General features: G+C 39.4%; 1 protein-coding gene across 1 annotated transcript; it reads left to right on the top strand.

The window, feature by feature from the left end:
* The first annotated feature begins 4057 nt into the window (after nt 1-4057).
* LOC115141975 (forkhead box protein L2-like) lies at nt 4058-6182 on the top strand. Its single transcript, XM_029681414.2, has one exon. The coding sequence runs from the start codon at nt 4357-4359 to the stop codon at nt 5272-5274; it is 918 nt and encodes a 305-aa protein (XP_029537274.1). The 5' UTR covers nt 4058-4356; the 3' UTR covers nt 5275-6182.
* The last annotated feature ends 10771 nt before the right edge of the window (nt 6183-16953 follow it).

The raw sequence follows: 16953 nt of genomic DNA on the forward strand, positions 1-16953 counted from the left end.
AACCTCGGTGAATTTACGACGTGATATATCATTACTGTAATTCACGTGTCTGAGAAGCCGCAACAGAACCCTGTCAGCTGTGGAGTTGTTTTACGTTATATCTTTTTATTGCAGTAAGCGTTTATTCGCCGATGATTGTTGGGGATCAAGAGATCATTTGAGAGGGATTTGTAGAGGGTGTGTATTTATCTAAGAGCAAAACATAGGCTACCCTGCGTCTATCTCATCTCTCTCTCTCCTATTCTCTCTGTTGTAAATCAGTGATAAAGCTTTCTTTGCCTATGGTTTGTTGCATGTATGCATTTTTTTCTCCAGATAGGCTATCAATTCGTTCAATATAACAATTGAATTGTCATTTAGCTTAAACTTGGTAGTAGGCCTGGTTAATTCGTATGCATGTTACGTCATTTAGCTTAAACTTGGTAGTAGGCCTGGTTAATTCGTATGCATGTTACGTCATTTAGCTTAAACTTGGTAGTAGGCCTGGTTAATTCGTATGCATGTTACGTCATTTAGCTTAAACTTGGTAGTAGGCCTGGTTAATTCGTATGCATGTTACGTCATTTAGCTTAAACTTGGTAGTAGGCCTGGTTAATTCGTATGCATGTTACGTCATTTAGCTTAAACTTGGTAGTAGGCCTGGTTAATTCGTATGCATGTTACGTCATTTAGCTTAAACTTGGTAGTAGGCCTGGTTAATTCGTATGCATGTTACGTCATTTAGCTTAAACTTGGTAGTAGGCCTGGTTAATTCGTATGCATGTTACGTCATTTATCTTAAACTTGGTAGTAGGCCTGGTTAATTCGTATGCATGTTACGTCATTTAGCTTAAACTTGGTAGTAGGCCTGGTTAATTCGTATGCATGTTACGTCATTTAGCTTAAACTTGGTAGTAGGCCTGGTTAATTCGTTTGCATGTTACGTCATTTAGCTTAAACTTGGTAGTAGGCCTGGTTAATTCGTATGCATGTTACGTCATTTAGTTTAATATTTGAACATATCCATCACCAAATGACGAGTGCCATTGGTAATGACAACTCCTATTGAAATCAGTCAGTCGTTGAAGAATAATGATGCCTGGTGTTTTAGACAGTATAGCCTAGATTCAATGGTATATCCAGAGGCTATACCCATCTTGCCCTCTATACAACTATTCTATTTCTGTACCATTTTATTGTGAATATTTGCATGATCCGTTTGGTGCAATCTTGGTTCATTGAGACTGTTAATTTGTCAGTGCGCCTATACCATGTCTTAGCACAGTGTAAAGGTTATAATAGGTTCATTAAAAATATGCACCTTATTTTGTCAACCAACAATTTTCCTTCATTCACTTTTATCCAATTTAAAACGTGATATAAAGAAAACAAGCGACAATCTAATTAACATTCCACAGCGAGCTCTAAAGCCAAGCTATAGTTCAGGTTACACATTGGCCTCGCGCTAGGGGTGTTTACTGATTCTTAACATGTTTATTTACATCTTGTTGTGACGTGACGCGCGTGACTGTGGCAGTCAGGCCCAGATACCTCGCGCAGGTGAGCGAGGTGTCCCGGGGAAATGTCGACCTCTCCTGCAGTCGTTTGGAGTGAGACTCAAGCAAGCGTCCAGAGTTGTCAATAAAAGGTATGTATTGTTGATAAAAAAAAATAAACAATCTTGTGGTATTCATAAAATGTTAGATGAAAAATAGAAACCATATAAGTGCCATTAATGGCTGATAAATACCTATAGGCCAACACTTGGTTCCAATACAGTAGAACCTATTTTGCCAAGAGATTCCTTGAAATCAAAAAGCGTTCCGACTGTAAACCATGCAGGGCATAGACAAGTCCTGACCTAGGCAACAATACATTATTTATTGTCACAGGAATGCTAAATCGTTTTTCAAAATAGTCCAGTTTGAACAAACACAGTTATTAAAACCGATCTACAATTTTAGCCTTGAGTTTGAGACTTTGTAGCCTTTTAAACATTGTTTTGAAATGCTCTATTTTGTTTTCCTTCCCACGATGTTCCAAAACGTTTTTTTTATCGTTTTCTTTTCGTTTTCTCCAACCTTCTGAACCTTAAGTAGACCTACTGGTTTTCGAATGGTGTTATTACAGTCATTGGTGTTATTGTGCAATAGACATTACTGCCACTGTTGTTATTACTGATTGTTTAATAACAATATGATAATAACAAAATTATTGTATGAAAATATCTATGATTGTTGACCGTTCAGCAATTTCTCTTCTCTCTATCTTTCTCCGCAACAATAAAGAAGACTAAACAACTCTCCAAATCGCGAGGTATTACTAAACACACGGGCACTGTCAGCACTGACCAACGAAAGGATCAAGTTTTGTGGTGTCTTCTTTTGTTTTCGCTCACTTAAAAACCACTTTACCGCATCTGTGTCGCTTTGTTAAAGTAGAAGGTAAATGAAGTATAGGCCTGTATTCACCTCCATTTCAAATAATAAAACCAACAAACTGTATCCTTGACTTTCATGTGTGTTTGCTATCCAAAATAGATTTGTAATCTTTGTGAAAACGAATGTTTGGGCATTTTGGTGAAATGATATCCCCAAACACATTTGACTTGACCATGCATAATACAACACTTCCAAAATATGTAGCATATTATAGCATATTTATCAACAAAATACGTTCCTACACTTATTTTGTGCATTTTTCCACACTCGTGCAGAAATCTAAGATTTGAGTGGCCTTTCTATGCATTGTAGGCCTATGAGAGACTATGTATGATAATGCATTGTAGGCCTATGGAGAGACTATGTATGATAATGCATTGTAGGCCTATGAGAGACTATGTATGATAATGCATTGTAGGCCTATGAGAGACTATGTATGATAATGCATTGTAGGCCTATGAGAGACTATGTATGATAATGCATTGTTATTGTTCTTTATTTCATTGCAATTTTATAAGTTGACACCCATTTTAAAAGTACTCTTACAGTAAAAGTAAGCACTTCGTTTATTTTGTCGACGCTATCTGAACTAGACACAATTAGTAATATATTTTCAGCATATGTTTATAGTCCAAAAACATATGTGAAAACAATCATCAGGAACCTGAGAAAAGTATTTCTTTTAGCGCTGGAAGCTGCCCTCTGTATCCTCAAGTAATTGCGCGCTGATAGACGGTTGGCTCTTACTGCTGTTCAGCTGTTCCCCGGTGAGGAGAGCCGGGGCTTCTCTACAAGCGACCGGCCGGGTCCAGACTGTGGGCTGGTGGCGGGCGATGACACACATGCCAATGCTGTTCCACCTGCGTAAACTCTCATAGCACGGAAATACCATCCCGGAAAAAGTCGACGGGACCCACATGGGTGGCCAGGGAAATGTATACCCCCTCCATACACCTCCACCACAACGCCTGCTAATTAAGCGGCACTATCAATCCAGGTTTTCTGCGGCTGCTGCGGACAAGCGGTCAGTAGCTAATGAGGCTTCAGCCTGCAGTCAGACGGAATGCAGAAACATATTGAGGTAAATCTGAGGATATAGGCCGAGGATATTTAGGCCTACCTTGTTTTATCATTGGACAATATTGAAAAGTACAGTCCATGCAAACAAAAATATTATCAGTTATGAATAGTCGATAGGCTATTATTTTGTACAAACTAACTATAAGTCAACATAAATACAGGAAGTAATAGTTGGCTATTTTGTCAAATATAACTCTGTCCCATGCAACAAGTGCTTTTTAATGTCATTGAAATTCATGAAATTATTTACGGTACCTTGAAGTTCTCTTCCTCTTAATCATTTTTATTTGACACACTAACTTTTCTCTGAGCTGTTTCCTAATCATTTGCAATGAGTGGTATATTGTCTAAACCCCACTATAACACATGTGATTTTTGTACCGTGTGTGAATAGGAATATTTATTTGATCATGTGAAGTGGGCAGACAAGAGAGATTCCTCACCACGCAGCTGTAAACCAACAGAGGCGGAACTCGTCTAATGCGCTCAAATCACAGAGCAGTACGTCGCACGACGCACTGGAGAGCTACCGCCACTAGCAGGCCTACCGCCTGCCTGTGGGGGGAAAAAGCGAAAAGGGCTGGGCTAAGAGAGGAATCAAACCACAACCTGAGCTGCGCTTCCATCACAAACCAGTTTGGGAGAAAGTATGTTCTAGAGGAGAGGCTAGTGCATAACAAGTCACAAACTGTGGCTCAAAACTCGGATTTCTCTGCGCGCTAAACGTTAAGGAGGCAGCGTCAGAGTTTTGTATTGGAGTCCATTTTGAGGTGCTAATATCATTTTCTGCAAGTGTAGTTAATCGCGTTTGTTGTTCTGTATTTGTGCTGGATTTGTTTTTGTTTTGGTGTGCGCAATGATGGACACTTACCAAAACCCAGAGGATGACGCAATGGCCCTGATGGTCCACGACACCAACACCGCGAAGGACAAGGAGCGACCGAAGGAGGAACCGGTCCAGGAAAAGGGTTCGGAGAAAACGGACCCGTCTCAAAAACCACCATATTCGTATGTGGCTCTCATTGCCATGGCCATCCGGGAGAGCACAGAGAAGCGCCTGACTCTATCTGGTATTTACCAGTATATAATCACCAAATTCCCTTTCTACGAGAAAAACAAGAAAGGCTGGCAAAACAGTATCCGGCATAACTTGAGTCTGAACGAATGTTTCATCAAAGTTCCTCGCGAGGGAGGCGGCGAGAGAAAGGGGAATTACTGGACCCTTGACCCGGCGTGCGAGGACATGTTCGAGAAGGGAAACTACAGAAGGAGACGTCGAATGAAACGTCCCTTCAGACCTCCACCGACCCATTTCCAGCCCGGGAAATCCCTCTTCGGCGGTGATGGGTACGGCTACCTGTCCCCTCCAAAGTACCTGCAGTCCAGCTTCATGAACAACTCGTGGTCGCTGGGCCAACCGCCCACCCCGATGTCCTACACCTCCTGTCAGATGGCCGGTGGCAACGTGAGTCCAGTAAATGTGAAAGGCCTGTCCGCTCCCTCCTCATACAACCCGTACTCCCGGGTGCAGAGCATGGGTCTCCCCAGTATGGTGAACTCTTATAACGGCATGAGCCATCACCACCACCCGCACGCTCACCATGCCCAGCAGCTGAGCCCGGCGACCGCTGCGCCGCCCCCGGTCTCCTCCAGCAACGGAGGTGGCCTGCAGTTCGCCTGCTCCCGCCAGCCTACGGAGCTCTCCATGATGCACTGTTCGTATTGGGATCACGAGAGCAAACACTCCGCGTTACACACGAGGATTGACATTTAGAGTTTACCAGAGGGCCACTTGTAAAATGGACTCTTGTGAGAGAAAGACAATAAGTCAATTCCTGTGTATTCAAAACAGAAACCAAATTATTTTTGAAGAGACAATACTATGACGGGCTCTTTTGATCCAAATAATGTACTGAACATTCATATGGAAAGACATCCTGTGTATTCAAAACAGAAACCAAATTATTTTTGAAGAGACAATAATATGACGGGCTCTTTTGATCCAAATAATGTACTGAACATTCATATGGAAAGACATCCAAGTGGGGATGGTGAGAGAATTTTCAAAAACTGTAAATTGTGAGATTAAGTGGTCACAACTAAGCACGAGGTAGCATCACTTTTTGTTGCATTGGACAGAAGGCCGTGCTATTGTATGTTATATTTGTCAAATCCGGCCAGTTCCCTTTTCGCGGGGATACGAATTCCATGAAAAGAAAACAAACAAAACCCTCTCCCTGTCTTGGAATTTGAAACATCACCTGAACGAGTGATAATTGAATTAGAAGTCCTACGTATTTGAAGCAGTATAGTGCACTGAGCGGACTCCAGCAAAACCAGGTGAAATGTTGATTCTTTAGTCTGTCTTTACTTGTTTTATTACGGTGTCACAGTTCTTACTCGGGATGCAGGTGGGGAGACAGAGCACCGTCAGAAGGAGCAATACCAAAGATGTGTTACTTCGGGGGTCATCGACTTTTTAGGCTTCGTGACCTCTGATAGAGATGGTTTGGTTTCCGATAACATTCAGTCCAGTGACAGATTTTTTTAACCTTTCTTGTTTTTTTATAATCGTAATTCTTTTTGTCTCATTCATGTTGGGACCATGTTAAATTAGCACTTTTCCCTCTTTTTCTAGTATTTTGAATTTCTTAATAAACTTGTATTTCTTTCATCGTAAAACATTGGTCATTAATTAATCGTTATTTTTGCAAAAACGGTATTGTCTAAACCACAAATTTCAACAATTATCAACGATAATATTATGTTCATTATTATTATTTTTAATATTATTATTATGTGGTCTATCACTAAACAAATGCATGGCCGTTATTATCCGGCTTGCAAGGTAGGCTTAGAACTATACATTCCACAGATGAAGTTCATTGGAATTCTATCCGTGAAAGTTGTTCACTTAGGTCTAAACCCGAATGTGTATTTTTGTCTTGAAAATGTTCATGTTAAATTCCAGTTATTTCAACATTTTTGGCATGTAAATCCTTTGCGTAAAACATCTCCAAATATCTAGCAGATGCGTAATAAGGCCTAATACTTTTGTACAGTTTAGCTAAAGTTTAGTTTACTGGTAGTTGGTTGGATATTTCAGTTTTTTACACTAAATATATATTCTTCAGTTCGAAAGTAGTTTGGGAAAATGCAATTTAATTCTAAACCATTTGAACTGCTAAGATATTAATTAGACCTTCATTTGATTCCAGTGCCCTGTTGCTTAACACATGAAAACACTGCGTGGCCTGCTCTGGGAAATTGCATGCATTACAACTTTTGGCCAAAATGAAAGCGTGAACTTCTGCTTTATCTGAATAGTCTACATTCATTATTCGAGTTACCAAATACATATACGGCAACTCATTTGTCAGCAGAGTGCAACAATTGAAGAGAGAAAATCAAAGTAAAAGCTGTGCGTGTTTAAGAAGACGTTGTGAACTTCAGAGGGTATTTTGGCAGTCGTTGTTCCGAGGGCGAATGCTTAGCAGAAACAGATGCTGCAGAAGTTAAGGGTCGCCATCCCAGTCATTCCATTTAATCATTATCCCCATATGATGTAGGCTAACCTCCATTATGTGTTTAAACGAATTGTGGCTTCAGCTCAGTGAGCTTTTCCAAGGAGCATGGAGGGTTTTCTCTGTGTGCTTATCAACTGCTCATGCATAATTGCTCAGTGGCACTTGATTATTATTACTCTATTATTATTACTATAAATTAACGTTATTAGTATTGTTATTATGATTATTATTATGGCCTGTTATTATCATTTACAATAAGGTGAATATGGTGAACCAAGGAGTTTGGTCATGGATGAATTCGAAATAATTTTGCCATCCACCTGAAACAAATGTTCTGTTACAACTATGTAGTTTACCATTACTGCACGATTCTTATCTAAAGATTGACGGGGACTGACGTGTCTTACACGTTGCTTGGCTATCAGTTGGGTTGTCCAGATATTCGAATAAATTATCCTTGACCAAATATTTTCAATTGATATAGCCTAGACCTTTGTTGGCTGCTTATCTGCTGGAAATCAAGCTATTTGTATCCATATGAGCTAAGACCATTTCTTACATATGAGCTAGGACCATTTCTTACATATGAGCTAAGACCATTTCTTACATATGAGCTAAGACCATTTCTTACATATGAGCTAAGACCATTTCTTACATATGAGCTAAGACCATTTCTTACATATGAGCTAAGACCATTTCTTACATATGAGCTAAGACCATTTCTTACATATGAGCTAAGACCATTTCTTACATATGAGCTAAGACCATTTCTTACATATGAGCTAAGACAAGTGACGTGTGAGTGGGCTGGGTTGAGCGCAAAGTAATGGATGGCACCATACTGTTTTCCAACATCTTTTACTAAACAAAACATAAAAAATAAAACCTAAGCCTCTAGGCAATATGTCGTGTCGTGAACGTTTAAAACGTATTTCAGTCTCTACAATCCCTACATTTAACCGACCTACAGGCTACAAAACAAATACATCCGCATAGATTGAAACGATGTTTCATGTTGATGCCTAAATTGCTATGGTCTATCACTGGAGAATGATGTTATAACTTTACACACGTCTATCCAACCCTGTCGTTTTTGTCTGAACGCGCTGAATCAGATGTAGGCCTACGTGCACTTCCTCGTGAGGCCCACGAGGGCGGATGCCAACCCTTGGGGCAGTGACGCTCTTGAAAAGAGAGAAGTGGTGACGAGTGAGAAGCTTTCAATACACGTCTATTCTCAACCCTCTTCCACCTATTATCCATTTCCTAGCACTCAGGTTCATACTCGAAGAGTTATCGGGTGACTATCGTATGGTTTAAAACGTTTTTACAATGATGATTTAAGGATTTTTATACATACAAGTTAGCACAAGTTGCCATTAATATATTATAAGCAAATACTTGTTTGCTTGATATGCTTGTATGGATGCAAATGTGATGCGCACAGAGGATATTGTGACCCTTTCCTTAATTCGTTATTCATTGTGCGGGCAAGGTGAGTCACGAAAAGAGTACATATCCTTGTCGTTTGTACGCTTGGAGAAGATGATTATGATGAAAATGAAACTCATGACTTATTGACCTATATAGTGTTTTCCCAGTTATAGTCTATGCCTTGAAGCACTGTTGATACACAGCCATTGTATATAAAGCAGTTATCATACTATCAGCAGGTGCATGTTTATTAATAGGCCTGGTGCCACTTTTGCATCCTTTTACTTTCAGCTGAAGGGCCTCGGTTGAAAAGATTGGTGTAACGCATTAGCCCACCTTTGTAATCACATGTGTATGAGGCAAAATGTACATACGTGATGGTTAACGTTTTTAGCTTTCTTTGTGGGCGTATTCCATAACTGGAGAATAGATATGCATAAGAGCCTATATAGCGTATTGAACTATGTGTATAGCATCTCTCGTTTAAACACAGACAACCAAGCGACCAATTTGTTATTTTTAACCTAAACAAATAGTCATTTAATGTCTTTTGAATATCAGAGAATAAATCGCTTCGACCCACAAACGAAAGTCAATGCATTTAGCCACAGCCTAGAATGGAGGGGAAAATGCTTGTTGTGAAATGTCATGTGTGATTTATGTTGTTATAGCAGAAGCTATATTCATCAAATCTTTGTAGGATATAAATAAATAAACATGAGAAACAACTCAATGTGTCATAATACTCATATTAATAATTAGAAGACTGAATTCATTAGGCCTGGAAAATGAACCTATATATAAGTCATCCAACTGTGCACCCTAATACACATTTTTATTTAACTTAGGGACTAAAACCACCTCAGCAAAGAGGAAAAAGAACAAACAGTCGTTCAAAGACATAGACTAATGAGTTGTTAGTTGTGCACTGATTCAAGCTGAGCGAAGCCACGTGGCGCTCCATCCCACAGATGTATTTACTGTACCTGGTATGTCTCTCTGTTTAGCGCGCGGGATGAGCAGCGCGCGTACAGCACTTTTGACACATCTCCATCCTGTGCGACATGGTTGGAATGAAGACCTAACTGTGTATATTTTCTGTTTCTTCACATTCATGTTTTGTAAACAACAAGGAGACAAGGGCGCGTATGAAAAGCCAGTGTATTCTAAACATGCTTCTTAAATTAATAAATACAACGTTTCACGAAAAATAAGGCATGCTGTCAGCGACCTGGTAAATGAACCATCTTCGGAGATTAGCCTACATTTAGCCGACGATGGATATGTAATTAATATCTTGCTTTGTCTATTTATCCACCTGAACGTATTAATACATTCGTAAAATTATGATTATGATATCCTATATTAGAATAGTATAATAATTATAATTGTTATCATCGCTATTTTCAACATTCAACATACAATATGTTGTATTAATTGTTACAATTCCACAGCCAACATTCATGTTGATGATATGAGCAGGAACAGGATTCTGAGTATGTCTGAGTATCGGTATAGAGGACCCGAACATGTCGTGTAAAACAATGTCCTTGCACATGCAACCGTAGAGTTGCGTTTTGTTTATTTACATTTGTTGAGTACATGCTTTGACAAAGACATGACCAATGCATTTTAGGCCTACTTTAGATGTTGCAATAGATCTTTCTCTTTTAGTTTACTGTTCGTACAGTATGCAGTGCCTTCAGAAAGTATTCACACCCTGGACTTTCCCCCCATTTTGTTGTGTTACAGCATGGATTTAAAATATATATTATTTTTTTTTTGGGGGATCACTGGCCTACACACAATACCCCATAATGTCAAAGTGGAATTATGTTTTTAGAAATTTTACAAATGAATGAAAAATGAAAAGCTTAAATGTCTTGAGTCAATAAGCATTTCAGGAGTAAAAATGTGCTTAAGTCACAAAATAAGTTGCATGGACTCGGTCTGTGTACAATAATAGTGTTTCACAAGATTTTTGAATGACTACCTCTTCTGTGTAAGGTCCATCAGTCGAGCAGTGAATTTCAAACAGAGATTCAACCACAAAGACCAGGGAGCTTTTCCAATGCTCACCTATTGGTAGATGGGTAAAAATACAATGGGTACAAATGTAATAAAAAGCAGACACTTAATATCCCTTTAGGCATTGTGAAGCTAATAATTGCACTTTGAATCGTGCATCAATACACCCAGTCACTACAAAGTTACAGGCGTCATTCCTAACTAAGATGCCAGAGAGGAAGAAACCATGAGGTCAATGGTGACTTTAAAACAGTTACAGAGTTTAATGGCTGTTAATGGTAGTTACTTCACAATACTAAACCTAATTTACAGATTGAAATGAAGGGGGCCTGTACAGAATAAAAACATGCATCCTGTTTGCAACAAGGCACTAAAGTAATGCTGCAAATGTGGCAAAGAAATGTATTTTTTGTACTGAATACAAAGTATTATGTTTGGGGCAAATCCAATACAACACATTACTGAGTATCACTCCATATTTTCAAGCTTAGTGGTGGTTCCATGTTATTGGTATGCTTGTAATCGTTAAGGATTGGAGAGTTTGTCAGGATACAAAAGAAATGGAATGATGCTAAACACAGGCAAAATACGAGAGGAAACCCTGGTTCAGTCTGCTTTCCACCAGACACTGGGGATATGAATTCACCTTTCGGCAGGACAATAACCTAAAACAGAAGGCCAAATCTACACTGGAGTTGCTTACCAAGAAGACAGTGAATGGCCAAGTTAGTGGCCAAGTTACAGTTTTGACTTAAATCTGCTTGAAAATCTATGGCAAGACATAAAAACCAATTTGACAGAGCTTGAAGAATTTAAAAAATAATAATGGGCAAATGTTGCACAATCCAGGTGTGGAAAGCTCTTAGAGACTGTGGAAAGCTCCCTGCCAACTGTAATCGCTGCCAAAGGTGATTTTAACTCAGGGAGTTCAATACTTACTGTATGTAATGAAGATATATTGATGTTTAGTTTTGAATGTATTTTTAATTTTTACAAACGTTAGAAATTCTTCCACTTTGAGATTACAGAGTATTTTGTGTAGATCGTTGACAAAAAAATCAACAATTAAATCATGTTTAATCCCACTTTGTAACGCAACAAAATGCGGAAAAAAAGTCACGTTGTGTGAATATTTTTTGACGGCACTGTATGTCTGTGCATAAAACCAGACCCAATAACATTGTATGCACAGATACAGTATAACACACCAAGCATATCACTCAAGATTGACTTGGAAATTGGACCTCTGTCCATGTCCTGAAGTAGTCAGGAAATGCCTTAAAAACCAGCCACTAGAGGCAACAGTGAGCGCTATTACCTTCAAGTAGGCTTGTGTTTTGGGAGTTGTGGACAAACCTTAACCCTTAACTTAACCATTGGGAATGAATGCCTAAACTTGCATGTTCAATCCCAGTGGTATACTTTTTTTTAATCCTATCCCAAACCTTAATTTAAAAATTTGACATTTGGAGAAACGAAATGATACTGAGCAAGAGGAGTCAACCCAGGGTGTCAAAAACAGTCCTTTGACTCCGGATCCGAAGGTTGTATGTTCAATCCCAGTGGTAGACGCTGATTATTTTTATTTTTTAGCCATAGCCCAAACCTTAACCCTTAACTTAAATATTAGGAATGAATCCCTAAACATAATGGTTTAATCATATCCAAAACCTTAACCCTTAACTTCGAAATTTCACATTTGGAAAAATTGAATGATGCAGGAGTCGTCAACCTAACATGTCAAAAACACTTAGAATTTTGACTTTTGGAGCAACTTCGAAATTTGACGTTTGGAGAAACGTGGATAAACATCAGAATCTGAAGTAAATTTGGGAAAGCCGTGAGATTGTTTGAACACACACACACACATTTGCGGTGCATGGGGCGCATGCATGTCTTTGTTCAGTGAGTGGGTGCGACAGGTGTGCATTTTAGCAGAAAGGTTGCCAGTTCAGCTGAGCTGAGCCAGACGCGCTGGAACAGTGGTCCTGCATGCAAGATGTCCCCACGGCTGCGGGAGATAAGAATAGCTCTAATCAGGAATTCCTCACTCCTTCAGCGCGTGTATTTTTTTTACACACTATATGGAACATGCAGATGCGGTAATTGCCATTTAATTAGGACTTATAATAAAATTAGAATAAAATATATAAAACATATAATATATAGTTTATAGTTTATATATAATTTAATTTAATTGGATCTCGATGGTCAGTGCTCTAACAGTGCTCTAACAGGCGTATTCAATCTCTCTTGGAAGCTCATTGATTTGATAATTTAGGAGAGATATGTAGGTCCCGAACATGTCATACCTTGGGTTACGGAGTAGGCAAAAATTAGGAACCATAGTAGCCTGAGGTTTAAATAACTGTTTATAAACATTTGATCCATATTCCCAACAGAAAGCACGAAACACGTGAGTGCTTATAAAACATTAAAACTTAAAACATTAAAACACACAACCTATTATGGTGGCACGTGTAAAACTATCACAACAATGCTTGCATCACTTTACTGAAGAGGATTGCATTTGAATAGGCCTCACGTGGAGTCCAAATTATATCCACATGTCCAAATGTATACGATACCTTTAATTGCAATGCAGTACATATTAGTTTGTCATATACATGAATTCAAAACAGTTGCTTATATCAGGAGGTCACTGTATTTTAGCTGGAGAGTCTTGCTCAGCATTATGTAAACTTATTAATACGCGAGGCTTATGCACACTATTACACTAATTATGATACAATAATAATAAGAGATGAAAACTATGACAAAACCAAAATAAATAATAATATTGGTACAACATGTAAATTAGCCTAATCCTAAACTTTCTGCAAAACAAGGCTATTGAGCGCTCTTCTGAGTAGGCACCCAATGTAGCCAACATTTCAGTATGAAGTGTAGTTAAATCACAACTCGTAAAGCCTTTATCATGAAGTAAAACGTTTATTTTTTATTTTTTATGATGATGATGATGATGATGATGATGATGAAGAGCCTCATACTCAAGTCAGGCACAAATCTATATATTTTTTTTTACAACCTTAGCTTGTCCGTCGGGATAGCCTATATGTCTGGTACAGTGCATTCATAATTCCTACCTCTTGAATTATTACACATTTTGTTGTGTTACAGCCTGAATTACAGAAATATCTCATTTACATAACTATTAACCCCCCTGAGGCAATACTTTGTAGAAGTACCTTTGGCAGCGATTACAGCTTTGAGTCTTTTTGGATAAGTCTCTAAGAGCTTTGCACACCTGGATTGTACAATGTTACAAAATCTTCAAGCTCTGTGAAGTTGATTGTTGATCATTGCTAGACAGCCATTTCCAAGTCTTGCCATAGCTTTTCAAGCCAATTTAAGTCAAAACTGTCTTGGTAAGTAACTCCAGTGTAGATTTGGCCTTGTGTTTTAGGTTATTGTTCTGCTGAAATGTGCATTTGTCTCCCAGTGTCTGTTGGAAAGCAGGCTGAACCAGGTTTTACTCTAGGATTTGGCCTTTGCTTATTGTTTCTGTTGCAATATTACTTAAGTGCCTTGCCGCACCAGGAAACCAGAAGGCACAATTTTCTTTGTTTTCCGGATAACCAGGGCCACACTCCAACACTCATTTACAAACAATGCATTTGTGTTTAGTGAGACAGCCAGGGATGTTCTCTTGATAAGTGGTGAATTGGACAATTTTCCTGCATGTCCTGCTAAGCATTCAAAATGTAAGGAGTACTTTTGGGTGTCAGGGAAAATATGTGGAGTACAAAGTACATTATTTTCTTTAGGAATGTAGTGAAGTAAAAGTACAAGTTGTCAAAAATAGAGTAAAGTACAGATACCGACCCAAAATACTTAAGTAGTAGACACCTTTGAAGTATTTTTACTTTACACCACTGGTGTGTGTGTCGGTGTGAGAGGAATGGGGGTACACACACACATGCCTTGCATCCAATGGGGGTCGAAAGGATGTTTTTATTATTTCTTTATTATTTCATGATGAGGTGAAAAGGTTTCGCACAATGTTTGTTTTTGTTTTTGCGTGTCTTTCCGTTGAGCACCCAGTGAACAACCGTGATTGTATCCTTTGTTGTGCTCTCAGAGATGACAGATTATAATCAAAAAGACGAATGAGGTCAAATCATTCTCACAGAACACATTTGACCCTCAAGTTCCTCCTCCATCCAACCCCTCTACGCCAGGCGTACCTGAACACGTTTTGGGAACGCCAGTGTGCGTGCGTTCATCCCCGGCTCGTGAGGTGACAGGCGAGTGCGGCAGCTGCGCACGCCAGGGCACCCCCGGACACGCGAGTCACTCACAGGTTGCCAGTTTCCCAATGCTCTCACACAATTGAATTCATGGCATTCTTGGGAATGTTTGAGAATTAAGCGCAACCGTTTCCATTTGGACGCAGCGCACATCACCCCAAACCCATTGAAAAGGAGAGTGGGGTCACCACTGTTTGGTATACACTAGCTCGAAACAGGAAAATATGCAAAGATTTGATTCGCAGAAAATCCGGCAATTGTTAGGATCAGCGTGAGTTTTCCCCTCCCTTGTACCAGAAATACTAAAAGTTCATTCGGTCCAAAAGCTTTGTCCTATTTATATGACATTGCAAACACGGTTCTAGTTTTTTTTTCTGAGCATCCCTTGGTGGATCTCCAATGTAATCTACTCGTCACACTGATCTACGTGACGTTTTCAGTTACAGTGGATTTTTATCTTAATGAAAAGCCAGAGAAACAATAAATTACATGAAATAATAACCGAATCCACCAAAATAATAATGACGATGTGTTTTGATACACCACGATAGATTATAAATAGTAAATACACACACGGGTTTGTTGACAGGACCCTCGGCCAAAAGAAGACAGACGTTAATTAAACGTATATAATTAATACGCGACTATAAATACGCAGGATGAGTTGCCATCCACTCAGGGAGAATGACTAACCGTTGTGCCCAGGGTAACATCACGCACCGTCCTCTCTCTCTCCCCGCCACAATGGGTCCACCAAAATGTCACCTCGCACCACTGCCAAGGAACAGGGCATCGTTTATGGGCTATGGTGCTCCGCGCGTGTCTACAAATAAGTCTGGAGCTCCAGAAATGTGGGGTAACACTGTAACGGAATACTTATAGGTGATTCATTTATGTGCATTTCATGAATGTTTCCCATTTGTCATTTACAGAAATAATTGGCATATGGGTTGAAATTGTAGAACTTCAAATAGTTGCATACCTGGGACTGGGCTATATGACCATCTGAAATGCAATGGAATATAGGCTCGTTTAGGATAAATCCATGTATCACCATGTTCAAACTGCTTGAATTGTACCTTCACACAATCTGCTGAATTACCACTGGTTTACCTCTGAATGGCAGAAGTGGCTGGCCGCTTCTGCAAAGGGAAATGCGATACACTCTAAAAAAGCACTTCCCCTTCTCTTGATTATGAGCTCTAAATTGCTTTGTCGGTTTTTAAATGCGAATCCTTTTCCCATAGTGCCCGTTGATGGAGGCTATTTTTAACCTCTTCCCCTCTTTGTGCTTTCAGAAAACTTCTGGTGAATTGGCAAGAGTGGGCTAAGCAGCTCTCCGGGGCCATTTCTCATTTCCACGGATTAATCGTGAAACCTGGGAGCCTTGGGGCCCATTATAGCTCAACACCTGCTAAACAGAATTTTAATTACATATTTGTATTGTTTAGTTTCAGGTATGTGTCTACATCCATTTTCATTGAGAAATATGACATATTAGACTTGCCTGGGGACTCACTCTGAATTTAATTTCTCAGCTCTATCGATCCTACCGCCTACACATATTGTCTGAAACTGCTATTCTAGAAGTCGTTTGTGTGAATTTAAAATGAGGGGCGTTGTACAAAACAAATTAATCAGCGATTAAATAATCTCTAACAAATCTAACCAATCAGAGCATCAAAGTGAATAACTTGATCATGTAAGTCTGGCCACACCCATTGGTTTCTGGGACCAATCAGAAAGGACAGAATGTGTTCCCATTCTACAAATTCATGGAGACTCATCATTGAGAAGAAACGTCAGTTGGCTGGAGCAATGTGGATGGGGTTGCCAGGCTCACTTAGGGTTTAGTATAAGGATAAAACAATACTAAAACAAGCATATCCTTAGGTGCCCCTCTACCACAACAATTATAATATATTGACTTTGCATGTTGTTGTCCTAGGGCTGGGGTGCTGGTCAGTGTTTCCAATTCACTCCTTCTGTACCCCTGAAAGAGTCTGTTTCCACATGCCAGTTTAGGGCCACATCCATTCTCTAGGGGCACACCCCTGTAAACCATTACACGTTGCATGGTTCCATTCTGTGTTCATTAAATGCTTCATTAAACATCCCGGATACAGGAATTATTTAGAAAAATGACCAGCATATCCAGGCTAGAGGTATAGGACCAGGATGTTGTGACATGGC

The sequence above is a fragment of the Oncorhynchus nerka genome, linkage group LG14, assembly GCF_034236695.1.
Source record: "Oncorhynchus nerka isolate Pitt River linkage group LG14, Oner_Uvic_2.0, whole genome shotgun sequence".
Taxonomy (NCBI): domain Eukaryota; kingdom Metazoa; phylum Chordata; class Actinopteri; order Salmoniformes; family Salmonidae; genus Oncorhynchus; species Oncorhynchus nerka.